Consider the following 27,540-nt stretch of genomic DNA (forward strand, 5'->3'; position numbering starts at 1 on the left):
CTTCGCTAAGCTTATAGCGACAGAAGATACGCTTAGCCGTAGACTACGGCAACCCTTTAAGGAGCAGCCTCGTTCTCTAAGAATTCTCGAGGTCCTACTAGTCGATGCCGTCCGCTAACTTAATAAACTCGCGGACGTACTCCTTTAGGTCGTTATCTTCGGTACGCCTCTCTATATAGAGGTTCTTAAGCTACGTACGACTACCTTTAATACGACGGCTATCGCGATCCCGATACTCCCTTATAAAGGCCTACTTAAAGACCTCCTAGTCGGCGTTAGACTTGTCGTCCTTTTCTAGGTAGCTAACTAGGGTTCTAAGGGTTCGGTAAAGCTTAGTAATAGTAGTCCTCGTAAGGGACCGGACCTTATACTAGTCCGACTCCTCTTCGAGTCCGTACTCGGCTAAGTTGTCCTTAAAGCGTTCTACGTACGCCGTAGCGTTCTACCCTTCGAATAGAGGGTTCCTACTGCTTCCTAGCTCTAGCGGGCGACGCCTATTCTAACGGAGAAGGTTAGTCTGCCCTTAAATTATCTTTATAACGATATTATAGAGGGCCTCGGGCGTAGAAGGCTCGATAGCCCCTAGTTCGATAGCGCTTATAACAACTAGTCGTCGCCTGATTTCTTCGTTAATAGGGTCCGGTAGGTTATTAGATTCCGAAGATTCCGCTAATTCGTAATACTCGCTTTTACTAGAGCTTATTCGATTGTTATAAAGTAGTTAAAATAAAATGCTATAGGAAAGTGTTTTTAGTATATATTATAGGTTTGGTTTGTTTCAATGTTGCTATACGAGAAAATAGTATGCTAGGCTGTTTTCTTCTAATATTACCCCTAGGGTAGTATTAGAGTTTAGCCTCCTAGAGGTCGCCTAGACACCCCTAGGAGCTTTAGTTTAGTAAATTTAGACAAAAACCGCTCGGAGGAAGGGACTGCAATCTCTATTTATACCTAGATCCTAGAAACTAGTTACTTTACTAACTATCGTTATCTCCTTTAGCTAGGTAGGGGGGGCGGGGACCTTCTTTTTCTAGTAGAAGGCTAAGCACTGTCCGAACGAGGCAGCGAATCCCGAAACAATCTACCCGGTTAATAGGGGAACTGTCTAGGCATCCGACCTGTAATCTAGAAATTGCTATCGTATAGATAGTCTTAGCAAACTAAGCAAGGCCGATAGGTAATTAGTCTATCTCCTCCTTAGGCGGGGCTTATCTCGAGTAAGCGGTACTAAATAGGTCTTCGACCCGGAGCCGAGTCCTTAGAAGCTAGCTATAGTTATAGACTAGGCCCTAAGCTATAATAGTCCTAAGGGTTTGTAGCTTTTCGGGGTTAAAGCGATGCCCTCGTTAAGAGGTTTCTCTGCTTGTCGTAACGGCCCCTTAAGATACTTCGGTATCGTCCGTATCGTAGGCTCTTATCGTACCCTCGCTTCGGTTATAGCTATTCGTACCTAGAGACTACCTTTAATATACCCGAACCTGTTAGATATAAAGAGATAGCCCTACCTTCGGCTCTAATAAAGGACGGAAACTAATACTACTACTACTACTTATAGCAATAGTATAGGCTACCGAGGGTAATATAACCTATAGTAATATAGGCAGCTATGTTTAGCAAGATAGGATAACGAGACTGTCGCTTAGGCTAATAACTAGAGCCCTGCAATATAGGCATTATAGAAGTGTAACATAAACAATATACTATACGAGGTTGATAATCTATCTACTCTATAGAAGGAGGCCTCTTATATAGGCTCAAAACTAGCCTATAGGTATAGGGCCGGTTACTAGCCAATACTAGGGAAGAAGTCAATAGGATTCATATCTAGGTAGACAACTAGTTAGCTATTTCCCTTATTAAGGACTATACAAATTCTAAGAGGTCGAGGCACGTTTCCCTTAGGAACTACTACTATAGAGAATAGTATACCTAGGGAAAGATTAGTGTCGAATTCGTTACTACTAACAAATAGCTAGCGGACTGTTTTACTAAGCCTAAATCTCTAAACAAAATTCTCTAATAATATAGCGTCTCTAGGACAAACTCCTAAGTCACTCCTTTAGAAAGAAAAATCTTATTTATAGGATTAGAAAACAAGCTTTATACACTCATTAAATTTCATTCTAATTTCTAGAAACAGCCTAGCTGCATTATATAGTCTAAGCTGCAAAATTTCTTTTATAACAATATTGAGACTAAGTAGGAAGAAATACCCTAGCCCTTAAGAGTCAGAAACTCTCTAATACTATAAGGCTTTTACTAATCTAGACTACCTAGCCTATTTCAAAATCGAAAACATATATTATAGCTCTCTGTCTACTAGAAAAAACCGAATCTCCCTAATTAGCTACCTATCTTAGCATTACTATCTTCGTAATTAGAGAAACCCCTCTAAGGACTATTAGAATTACGCGTCGAGCTAGGACTAGTAGACAACCTAGAACCTAGACTACGACTACGTCCCTAAGCAGTAGCCTAGGCATAAGCATTTGCCTACTATAGTAGCAAATTTGCTACTACCTAGGCGCCCTAAGGAGTACTCTAATCGATGCTAGACGGGACTAGTACGTATAGACGACGCTAATTAGTGCCTGCTCTACTCCCCGGATTGCGAGGCAGTAGAGGCGCTATAGGCGTCTAACGATTCGTATTAGAGCGTAGCCGAGAGACGTAACCTAATAAAAGAATTAGTATTTTTGCTTTAAAAAAATATATAAGACTAGATTTAACTTACTAGAGAACTCGCATTAACTATAATAATTTAGGCTAGTATAGTTAGTATAAGCGCCCTTTAGGAAAGCGATATCCTAACCGTTAATTCGATAACTTAGAGTTATATACTCTAAGTACGGACCCTTTAACTGCTTACAAGGACCGCACTAGCTGTTACTAGTATACACGCGTCTAGCAGTAGCTGCATGTATAAGCGCGGTAGGTAAGTAGTTAACATTCGATTTTGAGCCTAAATTGAATGCCTTAGCCGCCTTGCGCAGACGCGGAGGCATACTTAGAAACAGCCGAGTATTATCCTAGCTCGTAATAAAATGCCTAATATTAACATTGCGTAGCTAAGGCGGAGTCTGCTCCGGACTAATATTAGTTAAGCACTAGATAATTCTCTAGAGAATCGCGATAGTTAACTAAACTTCCTTAAGGACTGCGCCTAGTTAGCAAATTGTTAGAAAAGGGAAAACTCTAATAGTAATACTTACTAGTCTCTATAAGCTAGAGCTTATTATAACGCAAAGGGTGCCGATTCTTGTTTAGATTATTACTACCGCCGCCGCTGCTACTACTACCTATACTACTCGCTATACTCCCTAGGCTAGGGTAAAGAATTATCGCTATAATAAAGTCTCGGCTAGCTATTAGACTTAAAAAGTTTTAGTAAGAATTTAAATTCTAGTAGAGGCTGCTAGTACTTAGGGGATTGCTAAAGAGTAGATTATAAAAGTTTAAGTTATCTAGTCAAGTTTAAGTGTCTTTTATAGGCGCCTACTAACCCTACAATTACGACTAAGGACATTACTCTAAAGCAAACTAATTAGTAAACATCGTAATGTAAGTACGTACGAGTAGCGTAGTATATAGGGCTGTATATAAAGTAGATATAGTCTAATATCTAAAGGCAGTTAGAAGATAAAGTAAAGCTCTAAGCCTAGATTTAAAGTATCTAATCTAAACAGCATATTATCTCTACCTAAGGGGGAGTATTATAGTTTAGTTAGGTAATATGCTAGTTAGCTAATACTATTAGCTAACCTATGCTAAGAGGAAGGACATACAATAGCTATATTAACTGCAGTTTCTATAGCAGGCTCCTAATCCTTCTTTGTATAGTTATATAGTTGTCAATCCGATAATTAGTTGCATCTCTAGCACGATTCACAACACGGATCTGATTCGCCTACTCTGCGTCGGCCGAAGGATCATCACACTTCAGGGCACGATCGGCACTCTCGGAACCCCAGATACCAACGCCGATGATTCAGCAGCTTGAATTGCGACTCTCGGAGGGAATGACTTCAAAATCGAATGCAGTTCCCTGTCCGGCACTGTCAAGCGGTTTGCTTCATCGCAAATAATGACAGGTCGAAAGATTCGAGTCGTCATCGTTGGCGGCGGCATTGGAGGTCTCGTGGCGGCGACGTTCCTTGCTCAGCATAGGCATCAGGTCACTGTTCTTGAGCGTCGACAACGATATGCAGAATCGGAATTTCTGGAGGCGGCTCAAGGGATCAATCTCACGAAGAACGTCTGGACCTGCTTTGCTGCGCTGGGCATGACATCTGACTTTGAGCAAATCTCGGACTATGGCAAGGACTGCACTGTCAGGAAGCATATAGATGGTTCAACCGCTCGAGTGGTCAACAGCCTTAATGGTCATCGATTTGTGCATCGTACTAACCTTCCAACACTATTATTTCACTTCGCGACGAAAGCGGGTGCTGCCGTGCTGCAGGGCGAGAGCTTCACAGAAATCAACGACTCGAACGAAGGTGTCACTCTGCAGCTTCAGTCTATAAAAGAATTGGCAGCAGACTTGGTCATTGGCTGTGATGGAATTCACTCCAAAGTACGGTCATGCATACCTTCGGCAAAGCAAATCCAGCCCGTCTTAACGGGAGACTGTACCTTCCTCGTTGATGGGCCCAAGGAAGTTATGCAAAGACACGAAACTTCCTCGGCCTTATACAACAACGGTACTCCGCCATTCCACCTCTGGACGGCGCCACAACGATCAATTGTTGCATGGACAATGACACGGCACCAGCGGTATCACCTTCAAATGAGTGATCATACTTACGGTACAGGGACCGCGTACAACTTGGACGAAGCTGATACAGAGGGCGCATTCGTGGAGCGCTATTCGAATATGCACGCCTTTCGCAAACGATGGAGTGATTTCGAACCAGCCATTAGAGATCTTCTAGGCGAGACTGCCGCTGTCACAAAGTGGAGAATTGCAGAGCTGCCAGAATTGCCATCGTGGGCCAGCGAGTCGGGTAAATTGGTTCTGTTGGGTGATGCTGCACATGCGTTTCCTCCAGTGAGTGATCTGACATAGCACTAACAGTCAGCTGCTGACGATGCATAGTACGCCGGTCAAGGTGCTGCAATGGCGATTGAAGATGCGACACTGCTTGCAGCACTTGTCTCGCGCCATGCCGACTCGCAAACAATGCTTTCAATAAGCAGGGCATACGAGAAGCTTCGCAGACCTCGTATCGTCGGCTTTCGTGATATCATCAAAAGGAATGTTCAACAGTGGTCTGGGGAAAATTCGAATGTCGAGGCACAACAGCCATCGGCCAATGAAGCGATCCCAAGTGGTGCGAAGGGAGCATGGTCGACGATGGAGCGATACAAATGGATTGATGAATACGATGCAGTTGCAGAAGCCCACAACTGCCATTTCGATGCCAAGCTCTGAGTCTTTACAGTATGCAGGAGTCCAGTCCCTGCAGATAGGTGGATTACGGCTCGCGACTACTTTATGGATCGATACAGAACATCGAAAAATCTCCAACATTGTCTCGTAGCACGTACCTCCACATCGCTCTACTACTATCTACTGCCAAATAATGACGCCCCTAGAAGAATGGACTGATTGTTCGGCCTGTCGGCCTGTGGTTCCCCAGCCGGCTTGGCATCTCGTGAGTCAGCATCCTCCCAATAATGTCTCCAGCTTCTGTGTTCCCATCTCTTTTTCCTTTGCATCTCGATGGTCATGACAGTGCTAGACATCAATGTCGTGGTGCCACTGTGGTAGACTCAAGAATGGTGCGTCGTCCCATGTTCACGGTTCTGGGCAATGCCGTCGCATGAGCGGCGAACGGTAGAACTACAGCCCCACGCTGTGAGTACCTCCTGAGCATAGCCTGGTTAAGTCACATTACTTACCAGCTCTGCTCAGGTCGACAGCGATGACAACGTGGGCGCATGTGTACTTAGACTTCACCGTCGCCCTGCAGCGTGTTCGCTCAACTGCAGCTGAGCCGCTACAGCGCTGGGTGGCCAGACGCAGAGAACGTGGCAACCAGGATCAGACGGGACTCATGGTCCACGCTGCGGCTAATTGAGTTCCGCGATGTATGTGGGATTCTGAGTGCAGACAACGGCGATGCGGCATTCCATCAACTTTCCGCAAAGACAAAGACAAGAGCGCCTCTTCAGGAGGATCTCTCGCATTCGAATTCGAGCCTGATGCCGAGAGGTGCCTGGAATGAAAGAAGCGTGAGCGTCAGATGTAGGTGAAGCTGGGAAAATCGACGAGCGCATTTCCTACTGTAGACTTCGAACACCTGCGACGCAACACTGACGGAGTAGAGATGCACTTCGAAACTTTATCTGAATATTGTTGCATCGAAGCAGGTACGAGTGAAGTGAAGTGGCACTTGCCCGCAAGCAAACCCCCAACCGCACCCGCATCTCCTTCACTCGTGAGGACAAACTCCACCTGCAAAACTTCTCGCCCGACACCTTCTCAATTCCCTCTCCTCTCATCCACGAACTCGCCCCAATTTCGCATCTCACTCTCGCATCTCTTCTCTTCTCAAAATCAGCAGAATACACATCGCACTTGCCACCATATAAGCAGCATCTTACGCCAACATCTCAACATGAGAACCGAGCAGATCATCTTCGAAGCTAAAGAAGCAGGCCGCCGAATGAAGGCCAGTTGCGACTCCGACACCGAAAGTCGCCGCTCGTCCATCACAATCGACGACAATGGCATGATCATCCAGCGCGGCTTCCTTGCGCCAGTCAGCAGGTCGTCGTCGCAGAACTCGCTCGCGTGCACTCTGACAAACTCCTCCGCCAGCTCTTCCTTCATCGCAGACTTCAATACACCGGCAACGTCATTTGGGTCGCCAGCACCAGGCTATAGTCGCCCGACAGGATCTCTCTACCACGCGGCAGAATTCAGAAGACTGCGCAAGGAGTCGGCCACCTCTCTTTTGCTTCCTGTTCAAAATCCGCCACTGGAGGTGGTATGGAGACCACGACCTGGGATGGGTGAAAGGCGCCGGACTTGGCAGACTGCCAATCATCGTGCGTCGCAAAGCACCTCCAGCAGCTACAAAGGCGATGAGAGCGCACTGGGCAGCTCAAAACGCGACCAAGGATCGGCGGCGACGACGGAGGTCCAGCGCGTGTCACAAAGCACTCCCAGCAGCTACAAAGATGATAATGGCATGAAAATCTCCAAAGACCCCACAGAATTCGGAGCGAAGAGGGCAGTCTCGCGCGTGGCGTCGCCATCAGCATCTCTGCTGTCAGAAAGCCTCATGGAATCGAGAATGAAACAGAAGAGTCGGAGTGCATTTGAAGCGCAAATGAAGAGGAGTGGCGAGTGTGGCAGCACCGGCAAAACGCCGAATTTTGGTGGACGCGAACAGCGAAGCAGCTCACTTCTGGAGAATGGCCAGTCACCACTAAAGCAAAAGGAGCCTGCCCGGAGCGATTCAGAACACGCAGAAGACGATGGTGCTGCAATCGCCTCGGATGGCGAGGACGACGACGACTTCATTGACGACAGTGATGTCACCATCATGCGCAACCGGAATTGCTACGCAGAACGTCGAGCGCTCAACGATGCGAGGGTAATCTGACTCTGAACGGACGGGATCGACGTGGAAGTCCACGTAGCGACATAACACACCACACAACACCATTGATGAAAAGGCACTTTCGAGGACGCTCAAATATTCCGCGCGTGGCACGCACGGAACTCTTTCGATAGACCCCAAATACGAAGCGGCTAGCGGCCGGAAAGGTGGCGAGAATCTCGAAGCGCATTTGGAGAGCACATTACTAGCATCGACGCGCTCTTCGGAATTTTGGGACTGAACTTAATGGTGCTCTGCAGCACATCGTCACGTCAGATCGTAACAGACTAGGAATTTTCATGATATCCGGAGAGCTTGTAGAGAGTAGAGAGAGAGAGAGAGAGCTCCACTCATCCAGGCAGACCTCCCTTGAAGTACTTGCTTGGGACAAATGGCATTTTCGTCACCACAGCCTGCCGCTTCTTGCCTCTCACTACCACATCGACTTCCGTACCACTTTTGTGCATGCCATCTTTGATATAGCCCATGGCAATATTCTGTTTCAGAGTTGGTGACGGACATCCAGACGTGACTTTGCCAATCACCTCACCACTCTCTTTGTCGAGAATCTCTGCGCCTTCTCGCGCAGGTGATCCGGTCACGGTCAATCCGATGCGCCTTCTCGTCACGCCGATACCACCTTCTTTCTTGGGCGTGAGTTGTGGAATTATGGTTTCTGCACCGTTGAATGATGCCCGTTCACCCGAACGTCGGGACTTGGGCACGATCCAGTTCAGAGATGCTTCGACGGGTGTGGTGGTATCGTCTAGATCGTGACCGTACAAGCACATTCCAGCTTCGAGGCGAAGACTGTCTCGTGCTCCTAAGCCAGCGAATCTGAGCCGGTCTTTGCCTGCCGCTTCCAGAAGCGTCTTGGTCACTTCTACAGTTTGCGAGGGATGGATGCTCAGTTCAAAGCCATCTTCGCCTGTATAGCCTCCTCGAGATGCCACAATGGGGAGAGATTCTTCCCCAGTAGAGCGCAAAGTCACGGTGATGTATTTCTGCGTGCCGAAGTACCATTTGCTTAGGTCAACCTTGCACGTTTTCGCAAGGGTCTCCTGCAGAATGTCCTTGGAAAGAGGTCCTTGGAGGGCGATGAGACCGTAAGTCTGGCCATCATTCGCTTGCAAGTGGCGGAGGTGAGTGACTGGGTTGACAGTATTGTCCCACTTTTCGATAGCTTTGCTGAGGAAGGCGTAGTCCTTGGAACGGCATCCAGCATTGGTGACGAGGTAGAAGAGATGCTTAGGACCTTCTTCGAGACGAGTGATCATGCAGTCATCTACAATGCCGCCGGTCTTGGGATGTAGTAATGCTGAGAGCGTAGACTGGCCCGGTTTCAGCTCTTTGATGCCTGCTGGAGTGACCGATTCGAGAAATGCTTCGGCGCCAGGACCTTCGACGTGATACTGGACCATATGACCAACATCGAAGAGAGAGGCTTTCTCGCGTGTCCAGACGTGGCTTTCGCCGACGGAAAGATCGGAGTACTGTACTGGCATGGAATAGCCACCAAAAGGAACCATTTTCGCCCCGTTTTCGAGGTGAAGATGATATAAATCTGTCTTTCCTGGGTTCTCTTCTGTGTACATTTGTGGCGCTGGTGTAGCATTGCTGCTCTGTGCTCGTCTCTGCTGAGCAATCGAAGAGGTGAAACATGTCTTGGCTTTGACTTCATCCTTGGGATTGCGCAAGGTCTTGCTAGAGATGGCCCGGGTTGCTACGACCTGAGCAAGTTGTCGCCCGCACGGCCGCGATGCTTTCAAGGCGCTGCGTATGGGCAGCGCCACTCGCGCAGCACTTTTGCTCGCTGACATCGCTACCCGCCTGACCAGGATGACTGTTTACCGCCCGCCACGCAAAGGTCTCCTCAAAATCAGCCCAGCAGCATGTGTTGTCTCGAGAAGTCCAGAAACGCAAGAAAGGGCAATTCCAGGCTTGGAGCAATGTATAGAGACCCCGGGAGATAGTAAACAAAACTAGGATTCACATCAACGAAGGTGAGGTCGACTTTCAATGCCATGCGGGAATCGCGGCTCCACATCTAGGGGTCCAAGCTCTCGGATCCTGGAAGCGACGAGCAGGTGAAAGGCAACGACGAACCAGAAGCAGCAAAGACAACCGAAGCACATCCTCACCACCTCCGCCTCCATACACCTTCACGACCGAGACAGAGCTGGAAGGGGAACATGCCGACTCAGACGTGGTTCCTGGTATCGCTGCCAAATTCAATCTCTCCCTCGGGCGACCGCGACGAAGCTCTCACAGCATTACGGTCAGCAGTATCCAACGACAATGGCACTACCTACCCCTTCAACATTCCCGAGTTCAAGATCGGCACTCTCGATGCATTAGTGCAGCAGGCAGATGATTTGGCAAAGCTTGAAGCAGGATGCAAAGGTGTGGTGGACAAAGTTGCCGACTCACTGCGGAATCTGCTCGAAGGAGACGAGGATAAGATTCAGGAACAGAAGGTTGTTAACGACAGTATGTGTGCTAGGCTGAGGCGAACAGAGAGCGTAAAAGTACTAAACAATGCCATCCAGAGCCTGTCGAGTCATACCTTCAATCTTTCCAATGGAACAGGGTCAAGTACCGCGCCGACAAGCCCATAGGCGAGCTTCTTGATCTTCTGCAGAAAGAAGTGGCTGCTGTGGACAACGATGTCAAAGCCAAATTCCAACAGTACAATACGACCAAGGCGAATCTCGCAACCCTTTCGCGATCACAGACAGGCAACCTCTCGCAAAAATCGCTAAACGCGGTCGTAAATCCAGAAACATTACTCAAGCCCGATGACAGCGAATACCTACAACAACATCTCGTCGCCGTACCTTCGCAAGGTGTGAAAGAGTTCTACAAGAAATATGAATCGATCTCACCCATGGTCGTACCAAGATCAGCGAAGCTGCTCGCCAAGGATGACGAATTCCAGCTATTCGCGGTGACGACATTTAAGAAGCACGCTTCAGAATTCATACACAAGGCACGAGAGTACAAATGGGTGCCGAGAGATATGACATTCTCGGATGGAGGTAAAGAAGGAGAAGAGCAAGAACTGCGAAGGCTGGAGAAGGAGGAGCGAAGAGTCTGGGGTGAGGCGCTGCGATTGGGACGAACAGGATACAGTGATGCGGTCATGGGCTGGATACACGTTCTCACGTTGCGCGTCTTTGTCGAGACGGTGCTTCGATATGGTCTGCCGCTAGCCTACGTTTGCGGGCTGATCAAGGTAAGGCTGAACTCGTGAACATTTGCCTTTTTCAGAATTCTGATGATATTCCTCCAGACCGACTCAAAGCGCTCGAAGAAGACGAAACAAGCACTTGACGCGCGATTCTCGGATCTCGGAGGCAACGCCATGTTCAAAGACAAAAAGGGCCGACCTAAGCAAGACGATAGCAGCATGCAGCAAGAGATGGCAGCGAGCGGTTTTGGTGGAGACCAAGGTTTCGAGCCTTATGTTTTCTATGCGTTCGAAATCATATGATTTGTACATTATGCTGCTGACAACCCACGATACCATAGCAAAATGCATGTGCCGTGGCACCGGGCCAGGGAAGTGTCGTCCAGGATGTGCGTACATGGCATCCACCTGTACCAAGCCGTGTTCCTCAAAGCAACTGGATTAAAGTTCTGCGCAGGAAGTGTTTCCAGCGCGACTTGATGTATCGAGCTGCATGTATCCGCGCAGTATCCACATCTCTACACGTTTATTGCGAATATCCGCGGTCTTCGTTTCACCTCCCTTGACTCTTAGTACCACCCTCACGCTCCCTTCCCATCTCATCAAGAAACTCACCAACAATACTCAAGCTCAGAACATCACCGCCACCTTCTACGACCACATCCGCTCAACATATCATGCCCCACCTCAGAGTCGCCCCTGAACTCTGCACGTCATGTCCGGAGACGTGGTTCACGATTCGAAAGAGATTCACACGAGCGTGATAAGACTGCTCCGAGAAGTTCGATGAGGTTGTGGCTGAACAATTATGGTATTCATAGAGCGCTGCTACTTACCTGGGCTGGTCAATGGTAGGGACCGACCCAAACCTGGCACTTATACCGAGCCCCAGCTGCCCGCCCGAGCCCCAGCATAACCGAGGATTACGAGATCGACTGTTCCTAACAAAATCGCGTATAGAAGCGGATAATCGCGTCGCTGCAGGCCCCGCCAGCCGGGCAACTACTGCAATACTGCTGCTAGCTATGAAGCCAAAGTTTATTAGCAAATTAGTAGTATAGCATAATTGAAGGTATTATTAGTTGTTAGCTATCTACTTAGGCCTAAGCGGATTGCGACCTACCGCCTTGTAACTACGCGAGGCTATATATACTAGCTTATACTAATCTCTTACTTACTAACTTGCTTGCTAACTAGACTATATATAATACTAATAGTACTATTACTATAGTATATTCTAATAAAGTAGTGCTTAACTATTCTAATAAAGTAGTGCTTAACGCACTAGCGGCTATATAAGTAAGTACTAATACTACTACTACTACTGCTAAGCTCGCTATCGTTATTGCTATTTAAACAATGCCGCCTACTACTATTTAAACAATGCCGCCTACTAACGACTATATTTAAGCTACTAGAGCGAGCGCTATTCTTCGCGTGCCTTTAGCTCGTAAAGCTCTTAGCGTAGAATATCGAGCTTAGAAGGAGGTTACGGAGCCTCTAGAAGTAAAGGATTAGTACGTAGATTATAGTACTCGAAGCTAGCTAGATAGTAGGTAGAGCTATACGCGCGGTCGGCCTTCTAGCAAAGGCACTATTAAGTGCGGCATTAGCTCTTTACGCACTTATAGTACTTAACGGTCGTTCTTAGCTAAGTAAGTAATACGCTAGGCTCGAGTACGAAGTTAGCTATTCTCGCTATTACTGTCTTCTACTTCTTAGCAACTATAGTCTTATTTAAGTCGTCTAATTCTCGAGCCGTTTGTATACGCTTCGTTAAGTATAGTATCGCTCCGCTAGTTATAGGTTTACAGTTGCTAAATACTATTATAGGCTCTTATAGACGTAGCAACTTCGAGAAGTCGATAAACTAGTAAGCGTAGAAGTAAGAAGGCAATAGTACTACACGGCTTCCGCCTATCTCTAGTAGACGTATAATCTCGTGCTTATAAGGATAGCTATAGGTCTTAGTAAGGTAATCGTTGCAGGTATAGTAAAGACAGCTATACGAGTAGCCTAAGTGCTTAATCTCGTTACTATTGTCGTTAGTTATAGTCCTTAGAAGGGCTATAGTACGTACGTATTGCTACTGTACTTCGAGAAGACAATAGTCGCTAATTACTCGAGAGATACTCGCCTAGAATAGACTAACTACGGCCTTATTATAGCGCTTCCGGTTGTTAGTAATAGTATAGCGACGACGATCGTAACCCTCGCTCTACTACTTAATTAGTGCCTCGAAGAGTATAAAGATATCGTAGCGACTGCTATAGTTTAGCTAGAGTTTAATCCTTCTATAATAGGACTTAACTCGCGAGGTTGTCTTATAGCCGAAGTAAAGTACTTCGTTAGTCTAGCAGTCGACTATTCGTTACTTATAGCGCTACTAGTTCTTATAAAGATAGGCCTTGAATATAGGATAAACGTTATCTAGTTTATTAACGTTGCTATTAAACTCGGCCTCGGTTTGACTATAGATCGTATAAGTAAAGAGCTTTAAAAACCGGGTAGTTTGAATACTATTAGTCTAGCCGCTATTATCGTCCTTAACCTATCTAAACTCGCTACGTTCTTTACGTATTCGAGCGAGAATATCTTGCTATAGATGCTAGTTACAAACGATGTTCTTAGCGTTAGGAAACACCTCCTTATAAGCGAGCATTAATGCCTCTTTACGGTTAGTGCCTATTACGATAGGTAAAGCGCATCTAGCGGCCTTAAGAGCCGTCTTAATAGACTTAAGAAGCTATATAAAGTTAGCCTTCTCGGGCTTCGGTTTAATAAGGCTAACGCTAAGCTTAATCGTATTATTTATTAGTCTAGTAGCGACAATATCTAGTAACTCGAGGTTGTATAGATTAGTCGAATATATCGTGTCTAGTATAATAGTATACAGCGTTAGCTTATAGGCTTCAATTAATACTAGATAGAGCGCTACTATAGATTTAATAGCGCTATTAGGTCTAGTTTAAATATCCTTATAGATATCGTGTTTCTCGAGTAGTTAGACTATTCGCTCTACCTAGTTAGCTTCTCGTCGCTTACTAAGGTTACGGAGCTAGGCAATATTATATAGATCTTGTAGTTTAATAAGAACGTTACGGCCTTAGAAGTAGGCTATTATCTTAGAGGTTAGCATTCGCGTAGATTAAAGCCTCTCGAGTTAAGCGAGGAATTTAGTCGTTCTTAAGCGACTTCTATATATAGTAAGGCTTATAACGTCGTCGGGTTTATAGTTATAAATATAGTATGCTTCTTCGCTAGAGTAACAGATAGTCTAGCTACTAGAAGGGTTAAAAGGGTCGATAGCAATAGCGTAGAAGTAGAACTAACAACCTATTTTCTTAGTTGTTATCTTCCGCTAAGTCGTATTCTAGGTACGTTTGTCGGGCTAACTAAAGTAACTATATATATATAAATAGCGGTATTTAATACCTTTGCTATTCTTCCGTAGCTTCTACTCCTTAAACTCGTACTCCTTCGTCTTTCTAAACTCTTCTTATATATACCTCTCTAGCGCTTAATAAGACGGAAAGTTATCCTCTCGCGATATTAGACTATAGCGGCGCGCCTTCTTCGAGAATAGGTGCTTCTAAGGGCGCGGCGATACTAATCTATTGTTAGGTAACGATATACGCTCGCGAGGAAAGCTTAGTAAGCGACTGCGACCTCGAATACGTATCTCCGAGACTAATTAGACCTCCTTCTACGACTTAATATCTACCGCCGCTGCCGCTACTACCGCTACCGCCGCCGCCGCCGCCGCTGCCGTCGATTGCGCGCCTTCTACTACTATATCTATCGATTGCGCGTCTTCCGCCGCCGTCGATTACGCGCCTTCTACTACTATATCTATCGATTACGCGTCTTCCGCTACCGTCGATTACGCGCCTTCTACTACTATATCTATCGATTACGCGTCTTCCGCTACTGCTACTACTGCATCGTTACCGCCGCTAGCGATAAGATTATCGAGAAACTCGTCGTATAATAGAGATTTAGCTATTTTCGATAGTTACTAGGTAATCTACTATAAAAGGGGAAAGAAATACGAATTTTAGGTCTATAGTAGATTCGAGTAGAATTCCTTCCTAGGTAACGCGCTACGCGCCTATTAGCAACACTAACTAAGAACGTAAACACGCTATATTAGGCGGAAATACTACGTAATTTATAAGATATTAATATAGACGCGATTCTATATTAGTACTAGTACTAGGGCTCGGGCGGGCAGCTAGGGCTCGGTATAAGTGCTAGGCGACCTAAATAATAGTTGTTACGTATGCTAATTAGCGGGGTGAGTCATAGAGGAAAGAGAGTTTAATAGTGAGATGATAATGAGAGGGATCAAGATCTCGTGCCAAGACTTCATTGAACCCTGCATCGGCTGCTACAGTAATACATAAGTCTGTGCCATTGACCGTGACTCAAAGAATTTCAAGGCTCGTGCATAGTAACGATAAACACGCACCTCTTTTCCTTCGACTCTCACAAATCTCTCACCTCCCGATCCGGCTGAACTCGCCCCATTGAACAACATCACGTCTGCCGCACTCGTCCATCGGTCCACATTTCTGACATCCTAGACGGCTGAGCCCGCCGCTGCAAAACCGCAAACATGGCGGACGGCATTCGAAAGGCCTTTGCTAGGGCCAAAAGCGAGGGCAGGCCGGCATTGGTGACATATACCACCGCCGGCTATCCCACAATCGCTGAGACTCCAGACATTCTGCTTTCCATGGAAGCAGGCGGAGCAGATGTGATCGAACTCGGCACACCTTTCACAGACCCAATCGCAGACGGACCAACCATCCAGACGGCAAACACACAAGCATTGGCAAATGGCACCACGACAAAACACTGCCTTCAGATCGTAAGAGATGCGAGGAGTCGAGGCCTTTCAGCGCCGGTACTGTTGATGGGATACTACAATCCTTTGCTTGCATATGGAGAAGAGCGCATGCTTCAGGATGCAAAGGCTGCAGGCGTCAATGGCTTCATCATGGTTGATCTTCCGCCAGAGGAGGCTGTTCGCTTTAGACATCACTGCACAACCTACGGGCTCTCGTATGTGCCATTGATCGCTCCCGCGACCAGTGAGAAGCGCATGAAGTTGCTGTGTAGCATTGCAGACTCCTTCATCTACGTTGTGTCGAGAATGGGTGTCACTGGTGCTACTGGTGCATTGAGCAGTGGGCTGCCAGATCTATTGGAGCGAGTGCACAAGTACTCCAACGGCGCACCAGCGGCGGTAGGCTTCGGCGTGAGCACACGCGAGCACTTCGTCGAGGTTGGCAAGGTTTCGGAAGGTGTTGTGATCGGTAGCCAGATCATCACCACGATCAAGAACGCTGGCCCGAGCAAGGGCGCAAAGGCGGTGGAAGAGTACTGCTACTCGATCACACAGCGAAGAAACTCCCGCTTATCCCCGCCCACGAACGGCCACAGCATATCCACCGACGCCAACGTGAACGGCGATGGCAGCGGTTGGATCAACAAGACGAATGGTGAAGCTCCAAAAGAGATCTCGACCGCAGACCCAACAAAGCGACCAGCCAGTGAAAGCGACCCTTCGAATGGCACTGTACATGTCGACGGCGTTATCAAGGAGTCTAATGGACCAGGACTTGCCGATCAGCTTGAAGCATTGAACACCGAGACTAAGGATCCGGAATTGATGCCAAAGAGGTTCGGCCAGTTCGGTGGTCAATATGTGCCAGAATCGCTCATGGACTGCTTGACTGAACTTGAAAAGGGCTTTGACGATGCGCGCAACGATCCGAAATTCTGGGAGGAATTCAGATCATACTACCCATACATGAGCAGACCGTCAACACTGCACAAAGCCGAGCGCGTGACAGAATACGTTCGAAAGCACGCGAAATCGGGCTTTGGAGCCAACGTATATCTGAAGCGCGAGGATCTTAACCACACTGGATCACACAAGATCAACAATGCCATCGGCCAAATACTCATTGCACGGAGGTTAGGCAAGACTGAGATCATCGCGGAGACTGGCGCGGGTCAGCACGGTGTAGCCACTGCTACTGTCTGCGCACGATTTGGCATGAAGTGCACTGTCTACATGGGAGCTGAAGACGTCCGAAGACAGGCTCTCAACGTTTTCCGCATGAAGCTGTTGGGTGCATCGGTCGTCGCTGTCGAGGCTGGCTCACGGACACTGCGAGACGCTGTCAATGAGGCTCTGCGGAAATGGGTAGAGAAGCTCGACACTACACACTACATCATCGGTTCTGCAATTGGTCCTCATCCTTTCCCAACTATGGTGCGAACCTTCCAAAGCGTAATTGGAAACGAGACGAAGGAACAGATGCACGCGCTTACAGGCCGGCTACCCGATGCTGTTGTCGCATGTGTTGGCGGCGGCAGCAACGCAACCGGAATGTTCTATCCATTCTCGCAGGATCCTAGCGTCGAGCTCCTTGGTGTCGAAGCAGGCGGAGATGGTGTGGACACACCCAAGCACAGCGCTACTCTTACTGGCGGCAAGCCCGGCGTTCTCCACGGCGTCCGAACATATATCCTTCAAAGCGAAGAAGGTCAGATACAAGACACCCATTCCGTCTCAGCAGGTCTGGACTATCCTGGTGTCGGACCGGAACTTTCAGGCTGGAAAGATAGCTCTCGTGCCAAATTCATCGCTGCCACCGATGCCGAAGCATTCATCGGCTTCAAGCTTCTTTCAGAACTCGAGGGCATCATCCCAGCGCTGGAGACTAGTCATGCTGTCTACGGAGCTATCGAGCTCGCCAAGACGAAGAAGCAAGAAGAGAACATCGTGATCTGTCTCTCGGGTAGAGGAGACAAGGATGTTCAATCTGTCGCCGAGGAGCTGCCCACCATTGGGCCGAAGATTGGTTGGGATCTGAGGTTCTAGGTCAATGATGCACAGGCTCTTCGATTCTCGCAACGACTTTGGGAGAAGTTTTTGATATTTCTGCATATATCCAAAGCGCGCTCTTGGGACAGGGATGGGATGGATAACTTAATGTCTGCGCAAAGTGCGTGTCGCTCATTACCAATAGATACCAATGCCAGTACCAGCTCGAAAGAGCTGATGGAGCTCAGATGTTCTGAGCCTTATATTTACCATCAACCTCCCATCTCCAAGCTCGTGCATTTCGTCTTCAATTGTATGGCGCAGGCCTGCTCGACCGGCCCACAGACATCCTAACGCCAAGGTGTGAGTATTCAAACAAGCCGAAGCATTCGACCGACACGAGCTAGGTAATCCGCCAAATCGAGCGCTGGAAATGCAAACTTGGCCTGGAGACCGTATCAGTGCCGAGCTCAGCGCAGAACCCAACCCTTCTGCACGATATCTGCTGTCCTGTCCTGTCCTGTATTGAATGGGGAGAAAAAATTTGTAAGGATTTCGGGGCCACGGGGAGAATGGTGAAGTGATTCTCTTGATGTTCCTTTGGCAGAAAGCAATTACGTGTTCAAGCACAGCGAGAGAGGATGGGTGGAATGGCTTGTCGAGGGCTGAGAGGAAGATGAAAACGAAAGTTTTATGTTTGACAGAATAGGGAGAAGTTTTGCGCCAGATCAAAGTAGCGAGCGATTGCGCTATGATTCTGTAGAATATTCAATGCTATGTTATGCTAATGCTGATGCCAGTTCCAACGCCAATGCGATTCGTATTTCGCAACCCGGGATAGCGCCAATGTGCACATGCCTACTCATATCTAACAAGCCGCTCCATCAACGCCACAGAAACCAAAATGACCTGTCAGAGTGGCGACGGGACCAGACGACGTCGTTTCGACCGTCTTCTCCTCGGTCGTGATTGAGAGGAGAGTCGTTGCAGAAGTTTGGAAGTCGGGGACCATGGTGAGAGCTGCTCGGTTCGCAGAGGATTGAGCGTAGACTGATGACCAGGCTGCGGACTCTTCGGGAGACATGCCGGAGGATGTAGATGTGGTGGTGCTCGACTCCGTTGTAGATGCTGTGGATACCGAGACGCTGACGGAAACGCTGATGTCGGTGACAGTCTCTCTGCCAGGGGACGTAGTCAATTCGGGTTGAGAAAGTGTCGTGGTGAGCGTCGTGATCGGAGTGGAGGTCGAGGTTGGCGTTGGCGTTACTGTCACGTAGACTGTGCTAGGAGCAATAGTCGTGATGGTGAGTGGCGCAGCGCTGAAAGCCGTGTCTGTAATTGATCGAGTCTGCATGAAAGTGGTCTGATTAAGACTCATGGTTAGCTTCGTTACAGGCTTGAGTACGGTGAAGTTCTGGGCGGGAGAAGAGCTTACCTTTTCAGATGTTGAGTTCTTTCGCAGAAGGACCACGACGACTAGAGGTAGGATGAGAGCAAGGCAGATGATGGTAACGATGACTGCAATCAGCCATTCGCGCTTCATGCATCGGCGTTCGGTATGCTTGGGTTCCTGGATGTGGTCGAACGCTTGGGGATTGGCTTGGCCTTCTGGCTCTCCGAAGCCGCGCATGTTGTCGTTGACTGCTCGCTCGTAGGATGGGAGGAAGCTTGCGTGAGTGGAGGTATGTGCAGCACTCGGCTGCTGAATGAAGCCTTGGGCGTTTGCGCCCTTCTCGACGTCGGAGGTGAACATCTTCGGAGTGTTGGTGGATGATTGGTAGGTAGATCGTGTTGTGCTCGTCTTGTCGATTGCTGTGTGGTATGAGATCATGTATGAGCGGTCGCTGAAATACGTGCTAATCTGGTGTGCAGAACTCGAAGATGATAGCGGTGGCAGAGAGTAAGAAGGAGGATGAGTTGCTTTTCAAGGTCGAGATATAGGTGCTTCATCCGCCAGTGACTATCGAGCAAGTGACAATGCATTGTGACTTTATCGTCAAAGAGATTTTGTCAAGAAAAGGCGAAATCAATGGCTTTGTGAATCCTCTCAATAAGGAACTTATTGAGGAGGGGGGCAGTTCACCTGCGAAATCTTATTGACGGGAACTCCCGCTTTCTGTTTTTCACGGAGAGCCATTCACTTGAGTCAATTTAGGAGCAACCCCGCAACGGCAGCATTTGCAAGGCCGATGTTCTAGGAAGCCCGAAGGTCCCAATATGGCCACCGCGGTACAGTGGCGCTTGATTGACATTCTTCTGCTTTTTCTGACCAAATGTGTTTCTTGCTTGTGACAGTGCCAAGCCACAGCGATTCTTGGTTTGTGATGGCGACGTCTGTTCCGATGCTGTAGGACTGCAGGCTGGAAGAGGTAGGCGTGTGCACAGAGTGAAGTCCTTGGCTCTATAAAAAGCCTCTTGGTGAGCAAGTCCCGTTACCTCACGCAGTCATCCCTACGCCCATCTGGACGACAGACCTGCTGTTCTCGATAAACGCATGTCCGTACCGCGATGGTGACGTTGGAGCTACTCTCGCGTGCTGTTGATGTCATGCGAATGTAGATGCACAGAGTGCCTCCCTCGCTGTGAGATGTGAGAAAAGCGAGAAAACACATGTCGTAGGAGCGACAAGTGAGGTGGGCGTCAGCGAAGGATATGGAGCGCGGTCGCTTGGAGTGGTCTGTAAATATCGAGGGAGGCTAAGAAAGCTAGGTGGTCGGTGTTGCCACTTGAGGAGCACCAGCCGCCTGTCTTGTGCAAGATACGGAGGTGTTCCAAGGTTTTTTGACAACGTGCAGGCCTTGCTAGCGGCATCGGCATCGGTTTTGCAGTGTCTATTTTGGGGGGCGGGGCGGGGCGGGACGGGGCGGGGCGTCGTCGGCAACAGCGATGTCCTTGCAGAAACAACGATGCTGTAGGACATTATTATTCATAGCAAGCATCACCGCAACAAAGCATTGCTATTCGGAGACGTGGCTAGTACTGTGTGTGTTGATCGCTGATGATGGTAGTAGGAGGGAAAGGGAAAGGCTGGAGGATGGGAAGAATAATGTTTTCCGGGGGAGGCTTGGGGCTTGCGCAGGCCGACCAGGGGCCTTCTGTCTCAGTCAGATTGTTGATCGACGACCAGCGCTGGCCAAGTGATAAGTTAGATACTGCTAGCTCTCCCCATTCCCATCCTCCCACCTCGACGTCGTATTTGTATGTGTAGCGTGGGACAGAATGAGTGCCACCATCGAAGCCATTGCCACTGCTTCTCCCGACGAAAGTTTAAGCTCGCTCGCAGCTGCAGCGGCACATTTACCCTCCACCGACACCTCTGATCTGCCCACCACTCCCGCCGCCACTCCGGCCACTATCCGCAATCACGCTCCTGGTATACCGGACAGGAGAAAGAGTCTGCGACCAAGTCCGAGTGGGAGAGCCTCGCGAGGCAGCCGAAAGAGCAGCGGCATTTCAATAAAGGTAACAATGGCCGACATGGCCTCGGAGATGCGCATGAAAGACAGCGAAGAAGATGCAGACACATTCGAAGATGCCGCCGAAACAACAACAACAACAACAACAACGCCCAGACCTGCGGCTACCAGCGAACCAGATGCCAATGCAGGTGCAACCAAAGAAACAGCCACGGCCACGGCAACACAGAACGGACGCTCCAACACTTCTGGCGCAAACCATGCAGGAACTGCGTCCGTCGAGAACAGTGATCCGCAGAAGCAGACGTCCGCACAACACCAGGCACAGTCACAAGCAGACGCACATTCGCGCACTTCCACCCTCGACAGAAAGCCAAGCCTTCCACCTTCCCGCGAGAGAAGCGTGTCTCCAAGCAAGGTGAATTCAGGGCGTGCATCGCCTGTCCGCACCATGCGTGGCCTTTCTGGAGATGTTACAGCTCCTGCCATGCCGCCGCCCTCGACCACCGAACGCAGACACAATTTGGAACAGCGAGATTCAGCAACATCACCGCCTCCACAGCCTGGCAACTTCGCGCGAAAAGCCTCGAGCGGCTTCGGAGCTCTTCTGGGCAGGATGGGTAGTATAAGAAAGCCTGCGAGATCGCCTCCTGCTCCTCGGGGAGAGAGGCGGAATACAGCTGCCTCAACAACGTCAGTCGAAAGCAATGGCATGTCGACCATTCACGATGCGGGAAAGCCAAGCTTGCAGGATCAGTTCTCCAATCTGCGAAGGCAAGAGGAAACCAGTGCAGGTGAAGCTAGTGGGCATGTGATACACGAAGATGACGAGAAGACGCCAGTACAAGCCTCACCAGGCGATGCAGCTTCACCTCCTGATAGTCCGCATCCAAACGCTCTCAAGTCGCCAACCCTGAACCCTAGCTTACCCCCTGGAACGGCGTCTGGCATGTTGGTGGGACCGTCGCAAGAGCCACGCGAAGTCAATTGGGATCTTTGGCAACAGCTCGTGTACGAAGGCCCGAAGGCTGTCTCGAGGACAGGAGAAGGTGGGCTGAACGAGGCTGTGCAGGCTGGTATCCCTCCTGCCATAAGAGGTGTTGTTTGGCAGGTTCTGGCCGAGAGCAAGAATGAAGAACTGGAGAACATGTACAGAACGCTGAAGGCTAGAGGCACTGAAGCGGAACCCAAACCTGCACACTCGAGGTCTGGGTCAACTGTAGGCATGAACGGCAGCACAACGGACAAGGACGATGTCAAGTCGGACGCGTCCAGTGATCATTCGGTGCACTCAGCCAATTCGGGTGTCGCAAGCCCTCCGACGTCCGTAGAAAGCGCGCCGGAAGCGAAGTCCAATCTTCTCGCGGAGAAGCAGAAGAGGGAAGCAGCTGCGCTGCAGAAGCTCGAGAAAGCGATCAAGCGTGACATGGGCACTCGCACATCATACAGCAAGTACACGCAATCCGCCGGCCTTCAAGATGGGCTCTTTGGAGTGTGCAAGGTATACGCGCTTTTCGATGAAGGCGTGGGATATGCTCAAGGCATCAATTTCATTGCAATGCCACTGCTCTTCAACATGAGCGAGGAAGAGGCCTTCACGTTGCTGTACCGGCTCATGAGCAAGTACGACCTCCGAAGCATGTTCACGCCCGACATGCTCGGACTTCATCTGCGACTATATCAATTCGAGCGGCTGCTGGAAGAAATGGAGCCTGCGATCTACTGCCACCTTCGAAGACGACATGTTGGGCCAGACCTCTACGCAACACAGTGGTTCCTCACTCTCTTCGCATATCGATTCCCACTTCAGCTTGTGCTGAGAATATACGATCTGATCTTCAGCGAAGGCCTGACAGCCATTCTCAAGTTCGGGATTGTGCTGATGCAACGAAACCGCGATGCTCTTCTCAGTATGAAGGATATGGGACAATTGACAAATTTCCTCAAGGAAAGGCTCTTCGACGTATACATTGACAAGTCACCATCTGCCTCGTCGCTACTGGACTCAGGATTCTTCGGGTCCGTCACAGGCGGTGCCGACAAAGAGCTCTATAGAGCAGACGAGATGGTTCGGGACGCGTGCACTGTGCAGATCTCCGAAGAGCAGCTCAAAGCCTACACTGTCGAGTGGGAAGAGTTACAAAAAGAACAGCGTGAGCGTGAAGCAGAGATACAGAATTTGCGAGTAACGAACATGTCGCTCACCAACAGAGTCAAGTTGTTGGAGGATCGTGTGCAGCAGCATGACTCGGAACATGTGACTATTGCACAAGACCTCGTCCGCATCAAGGTTGAGAACGATTCACTACAAGACACCAACGAGGCCCTGAAACTACAGGTCATCGAACTCCAGAAGATGGTCGATGCTCAACCGGCTGAGGTGGAAGCCAAGCTGAAGAACGAGATGGAGCGGATTATGCAACGGAATATCGAAGTGCAGAATGAGAACCGTGCGTTGAGGGAAGAGCTCGATGAGATGGAGCATGAGGTTGTGAATGCCAAAATGGGGCACGCACAAGTAAGTCGCAGTCCATCTACAGTTTCTCTATTCATTTTGCTAACAACGCACGCCATCAGACACAAACAGAGTACGACGCATTAAAGCAGAAATGGATGAGCGTGCAAGCTCTTCTGAATGATGATAAGCAGTAAGACTGCGACGACGGGCGGGGCATCTTGGGACGGAGTATTGCAATCATCAATGAAATCATGCGAGGCTGCCGGCAGCGGCATCTTTTGTATAACATCGGCGTCTGGATATACACGGCGTGGACTGGGAGGGGAGCGTCCACTGCTCTGATGAACGGTTGGCTATTCATGACGCTTTTGTACAGCTGACAGCATGGGGTGATAAGGTAGAGCTATGTGAGAAGCAGGAATGCGATATTGTTGAAGGATGGATAGCGCGGGTCATCTGGTCCTGGTCGACTTCAGGTTGCTATTCTGATGGCTGCCCACAAGCGCAAAGCTGCACAGCTCAACTCTATCCACTTGTTGGACTGTGTGTGTGTGTGAGTGGTGTGGTTCATCACGTGCATAATGCCTGAGGCTGCAACTGCTGCACTGCAATCGTTATTGAAGCGGGAGCGCGCCAACGTTAAGAGACGAGGTGGCCCATTTGAGCCTTGCCAATGAGCAGCTGCAGGTATGCCTCACAAGTCACATTGTTGTGGGAGGGCCGCACTGCACAGCTCTAGGTCTAAGCCACATGAGCCTTTCCTACGAGTACTCACACATCACGTCCTACCCTTCGAAATGAGCACGACACGCGATCACTCAATGCGTCTACTGAACACTTCAGGAAGTCTTATTTCGGCGGTATTTTCCAGATACCCTGGCCTGCCGATGGTGACGGAGTTCCTGGTACGCTTCCTATGCGCAGCCTTGATCATGGCTCGGAATCTATCAGCTATGTGCGGATCTTCATTCTAATTGAAACGATGTCAGAAAACTTCACGGCTGCAGCGATTATTCCGGATCCGGACCAGTCAAAGATGTCGAAAGCCAACCAATCTGACGCGAAATTTGCGCCTGTCGAGATAGTTGGTGGTACACAGAAGTCCCATCAGGCTTCGCCAGCGGATCCGGTGAAGCTACAGGAAATCTACTATAGAGCACTTGACGATCTATCTTCTCGAAGTGTCATCGATTTTCGATGCCTGTACACATTCGACGCTAACGTCCTAGTACACTCAATTGGCCACATAACTAGCGACTACAGCCCTACTTATGAAGAAGTTGTCGACTATCACTTACACAACGCGTGGAACGCAATGCAGTACTTCGACCACGACCACCAATTTTCTTGGCCCCCTTGTGACTGGACGTGCCGAGAATGTCACGGTTTCGGGTACTCTAACAAGCAAAATGACAAGACCGAAGTTGAAAAGCTATGGGCGGGCGTAAGAAGATCCTTCTGGTCTCTGAATATCGCGCGCAACATAACAGGCGACGATGAGTCGATTGCAATAACAGCTCGCAGACTGCGCAGATTTTCGCGCTATCTGTCCTGGGCAGACGCACAAGCTTTCGTGAAAGTGGCAGCGGAGCCGATTTCTGAAAACGATACTAGAGGTCGATGTAGATACTGCTACGGTAAAGGGATTACCCTTAGGGGGAGGACCTCTCGGGCGTTCGATTAAAAACTCTCGTAAAGGAGCGAGCGAGTAAGAAGTTGGGATGCTTTTGTGCTGTTTCATTGTATTGACAATTTAGCTTCAGTCCTGCTAGAAAGTGCGTTGTGTGTGAATGTAAGAACGACCTGCAGCAATGTGGTCCATTTGACCTTCGTCTCCTTCGACCGCTAAGAGCATTTGGATTTTATCTCGAGCGGCAAGACAGACAGCAAGAACACCATGAGGAAGGGAACTTGGTAATTTTTTGTCTTGAAGAGGTAGAAGATAAGTGACGGGACTGTCCGGCAAACGTCAGCATTCCTGTAAACATGATCATTTTCTTCGAGACCAACGCGCCGCGCTATGCGAGCTTCTATGTCTGCTCGATCGTCCTCGAGCGTCTATGATACATGGCGTAATGCGAGTTTTCATCATACAGCGTGACTCCCAACGATCCTTCAAGCACGCTCACTTCCTCGCAAACGAACGACTTGGCCATACTTCTGGAGCTTCGTGATGAGGTGGTCACCTTGTCGAACTACATCGTTGTACCTGGACCGTAAGTTAGTTGGTGTTAGGAAAGTATGGATGCTGCGACTTACTGCTTGTTCTTGTCATCAGCACGTTGAGTCGCGATGACACCACGCACTCTGTCAATCGTGCACGGAAGACGGTCCGAAGCAATAAATGGGGCGAGGTCTTTGTCCAACCAGTCCACCGAAACACCAAAGCTGCCGGCCATGGATGCCAGACTGACGACCTTGTAGCTTTGAAGGAGTTGCGCATAAGCGCGCAACCTCATCTCGCGCACAAACCAGCTCTTGTGCTCGTACAGATATCGGTCCTTGGCCAGGAAGTTCTGCTCCACGGCAGCGAGGGCTGTGAAGAAGCTGGAGTAGTTGCCAGAGTAGAGGCTCTGAATCATGTTTGCGAGCGGCTTGAAGTCGATCTTTGGTTCTGCTTTGGCTTGTGCCTCTGCAGAGGCCGAGCCAGATGCCAGAGTGGTGAGATTGACCGCAGTTGGCTTGGTTGTTGCGGCGTCATCAACAGCCATGCCTTCCTCCTCACCAGCTGCGAGGCCTGAGGAAGGAGCGCCACCAAGAGCAGAAAGTCGATCGGAGTCAGACTCGCTGCCAAAGATCGCTCGTACTTCTGGCGCATCGACAACTTTAGTCTTGAAGTCACGACGAGGTAAGCTGATGGATCCAGCGAGTGTGGCGTAGACAACGAGGGAGCTGTACGAGCACAGCTCAGATGATGTGAAGGTCGATAGCGAGTCGAGAAGGAGAGGTGCGGCAAGATTGTGAGCGCGAATGGTGAGCAGGTGCAGACCATTGTATGCCTTGAGACGATTTCTTCGATCCCAGTCTCCACCACTCTCCACCAACTGTTGTGCGCGATCGACATTCTTCTTCACCGAGATCTTGTCGTCGAAGAATAAGCCGATTCGAATGAGAGCCAGGACGATGTCAATCTTGGTGCCCAGAATGCTGGTCTTTTCAAGCAACTTCTCGAACTCTTCGACAGCCTTGTCCTTGTCACCCACACGTGCATAGAACTCAGCTCTCTTGCCGCGCGCATTCTGAATCTCGGTCTCGCCTGCCTGCTCAACAGCCTCGTCCTCCTCTTTCTGGATCTCAGCCAGCTCCTTCTCGTTGTCTGCTTTCAGCTCCTCGTACAGCTTCTCATCCCACGGAAGCTCGACACTCGTGTCGGTCTTGCCACCGAGCACACCCACTATTGATGGGGCATTGATGCTGCTCGTCCGGCGTAACATGTGGAAAGGCGATGGAGCGGATGTGTTGGTGTTGGCTCTGCTGATGACGGGCGAGAGGACTGCGCTTCCAGTGCCGGGTCCGTTCAGCTTGCCGGTGTCTGGATGTGAGAGGTAGGCGTACAGCGGCGCCATCTTGTGCTCTTTGATGCCATCTTGGAGATCCTTCAGCGCGGTCTGCTTGGCATTCGAGTCGGTGGAAGGCGATGCAAGCGAGAAGACGTTCTGGGCCAGAGACAGCTTGGGGTATGTCAAGTATTGTGGTTCACCCATGTCGGGCGGCTGTGAGGTGGTGCTTGTGCGCTGTGTGGTCGATGGTCGGTATGGGGGAGAAGGTGTGAGTCTTGCGCGTATTGGCGTAGTCGATGCTCTCAGGCAGATGTGTTGATGCGTGTATGTTTGGTGACGGAGAAGGCAAGGCGATGCGATTGCACATGCGGCTCTGGCTGAGCAAGGTTCGTGTGGCCCTTGCAGAAGCTCCCGCGTGCTTGACGCAGGACTACCTACAACCTCAACTCTACATGACTTTACTTCCACCTCACTTCTTCTGACTACACGAATACGTTCGGCGACACTCATTGAGCGACTGTT

At 49.4% G+C, this 27,540-nt stretch overlaps 9 protein-coding genes across 9 annotated transcripts; 5 read left to right on the forward strand and 4 right to left on the reverse strand.

Annotated features, from left to right (window-relative positions):
* Positions 1–4,084: 4,084 nt before the first annotated feature.
* On the forward strand, positions 4,085–5,434 carry MYCFIDRAFT_84264 (uncharacterized protein; the record flags this gene model as incomplete). The annotated part of the gene is made up of 3 exons (XM_007922391.1): positions 4,085–4,576; positions 4,775–5,050; positions 5,270–5,434. 3 exons carry the CDS (start codon positions 4,085–4,087, stop codon positions 5,432–5,434), a joined length of 933 nt encoding a protein of 310 aa, XP_007920582.1.
* Positions 5,435–6,623: 1,189 nt separating this feature from the next.
* MYCFIDRAFT_84263 (uncharacterized protein) lies at positions 6,624–7,616 on the forward strand (the record flags this gene model as incomplete). Its single annotated transcript, XM_007922390.1, has 1 exon — positions 6,624–7,616. The coding sequence occupies one exon, from the start codon at positions 6,624–6,626 to the stop codon at positions 7,614–7,616; it is 993 nt and encodes a 330-aa protein (XP_007920581.1).
* Positions 7,617–7,886: 270 nt separating this feature from the next.
* Positions 7,887–9,526, reverse strand: MYCFIDRAFT_53899 (uncharacterized protein). Its single transcript, XM_007921892.1, has one exon. It carries the CDS (start codon positions 9,431–9,433, stop codon positions 7,964–7,966), a length of 1,470 nt encoding a protein of 489 aa, XP_007920083.1. The 5' UTR covers positions 9,434–9,526; the 3' UTR covers positions 7,887–7,963.
* A 201-nt stretch (positions 9,527–9,727) lies between these two features.
* Positions 9,728–11,176, forward strand: MYCFIDRAFT_89037 (uncharacterized protein). Its single transcript, XM_007922499.1, has 3 exons — positions 9,728–10,103; positions 10,163–10,848; positions 10,906–11,176. Exons 1-3 carry the CDS (start codon positions 9,806–9,808, stop codon positions 11,104–11,106), a joined length of 1,185 nt encoding a protein of 394 aa, XP_007920690.1. The 5' UTR covers positions 9,728–9,805; the 3' UTR covers positions 11,107–11,176.
* A 3,916-nt stretch (positions 11,177–15,092) lies between these two features.
* MYCFIDRAFT_205585 (uncharacterized protein) lies at positions 15,093–16,005 on the reverse strand (the record flags this gene model as incomplete). The annotated part of the gene is made up of 3 exons (XM_007922500.1): positions 15,347–16,005; positions 15,271–15,323; positions 15,093–15,229 (listed from the first exon to the last, which is right to left on the reverse strand). Exons 1-3 carry the CDS (start codon positions 15,433–15,435, stop codon positions 15,093–15,095), a joined length of 279 nt encoding a protein of 92 aa, XP_007920691.1. The 5' UTR covers positions 15,436–16,005.
* Positions 15,307–17,701, forward strand: MYCFIDRAFT_212777 (uncharacterized protein; the record flags this gene model as incomplete). The annotated part of the gene is made up of 1 exon (XM_007922501.1): positions 15,307–17,701. The coding sequence occupies exon 1, from the start codon at positions 15,422–15,424 to the stop codon at positions 17,699–17,701; it is 2,280 nt and encodes a 759-aa protein (XP_007920692.1). The 5' UTR covers positions 15,307–15,421.
* A 138-nt stretch (positions 17,702–17,839) lies between these two features.
* Positions 17,840–20,105, reverse strand: MYCFIDRAFT_169012 (uncharacterized protein; the record flags this gene model as incomplete). The annotated part of the gene is made up of 10 exons (XM_007922502.1): positions 17,840–18,401; positions 18,452–18,512; positions 18,539–19,456; positions 19,498–19,604; positions 19,634–19,690; positions 19,728–19,784; positions 19,815–19,909; positions 19,938–20,004; positions 20,028–20,045; positions 20,086–20,105. The coding sequence occupies 10 exons, from the start codon at positions 20,103–20,105 to the stop codon at positions 17,840–17,842; spliced, it is 1,962 nt and encodes a 653-aa protein (XP_007920693.1).
* Positions 20,106–21,139: 1,034 nt separating this feature from the next.
* MYCFIDRAFT_125656 (uncharacterized protein) lies at positions 21,140–23,662 on the forward strand (the record flags this gene model as incomplete). Its single annotated transcript, XM_007922503.1, has 1 exon — positions 21,140–23,662. One exon carries the CDS (start codon positions 21,140–21,142, stop codon positions 23,660–23,662), a length of 2,523 nt encoding a protein of 840 aa, XP_007920694.1.
* Positions 23,663–25,488: 1,826 nt separating this feature from the next.
* Positions 25,489–27,341, reverse strand: MYCFIDRAFT_158410 (uncharacterized protein). The gene is made up of 2 exons (XM_007922504.1): positions 25,778–27,341; positions 25,489–25,727 (listed from the first exon to the last, which is right to left on the reverse strand). Exons 1-2 carry the CDS (start codon positions 27,220–27,222, stop codon positions 25,634–25,636), a joined length of 1,539 nt encoding a protein of 512 aa, XP_007920695.1. The 5' UTR covers positions 27,223–27,341; the 3' UTR covers positions 25,489–25,633.
* Between the last annotated feature and the right edge of the window lie 199 nt (positions 27,342–27,540).

Source organism: Pseudocercospora fijiensis, assembly GCF_000340215.1.
Source record: "Pseudocercospora fijiensis CIRAD86 unplaced genomic scaffold MYCFIscaffold_1, whole genome shotgun sequence".
Lineage (NCBI taxonomy): Eukaryota > Fungi > Ascomycota > Dothideomycetes > Mycosphaerellales > Mycosphaerellaceae > Pseudocercospora > Pseudocercospora fijiensis.

Excerpts from the sequence above, each read along its gene's own strand:
- MYCFIDRAFT_158410 (XM_007922504.1), bottom strand. The coding sequence starts at position 27,222 with ATGGGTGAACCACAATACTTGACATACCCCAAGCTGTCTCTGGCCCAG. Across the intron at positions 25,728-25,777 it reads GCTGATGACAAGAACAAGCA|GTACAACGATGTAGTTCGAC; the intron begins GTAAGTCGCAGC and ends CTTACGGTCCAG.
- MYCFIDRAFT_89037 (XM_007922499.1), top strand. The coding sequence starts at position 9,806 with ATGCCGACTCAGACGTGGTTCCTGGTATCGCTGCCAAATTCAATCTCT. Across the intron at positions 10,104-10,162 it reads ACAGAAGGTTGTTAACGACA|AGCCTGTCGAGTCATACCTT; the intron begins GTATGTGTGCTA and ends AATGCCATCCAG. Across the intron at positions 10,849-10,905 it reads ACGTTTGCGGGCTGATCAAG|ACCGACTCAAAGCGCTCGAA; the intron begins GTAAGGCTGAAC and ends ATATTCCTCCAG.
- MYCFIDRAFT_53899 (XM_007921892.1), bottom strand. The coding sequence starts at position 9,433 with ATGTCAGCGAGCAAAAGTGCTGCGCGAGTGGCGCTGCCCATACGCAGC.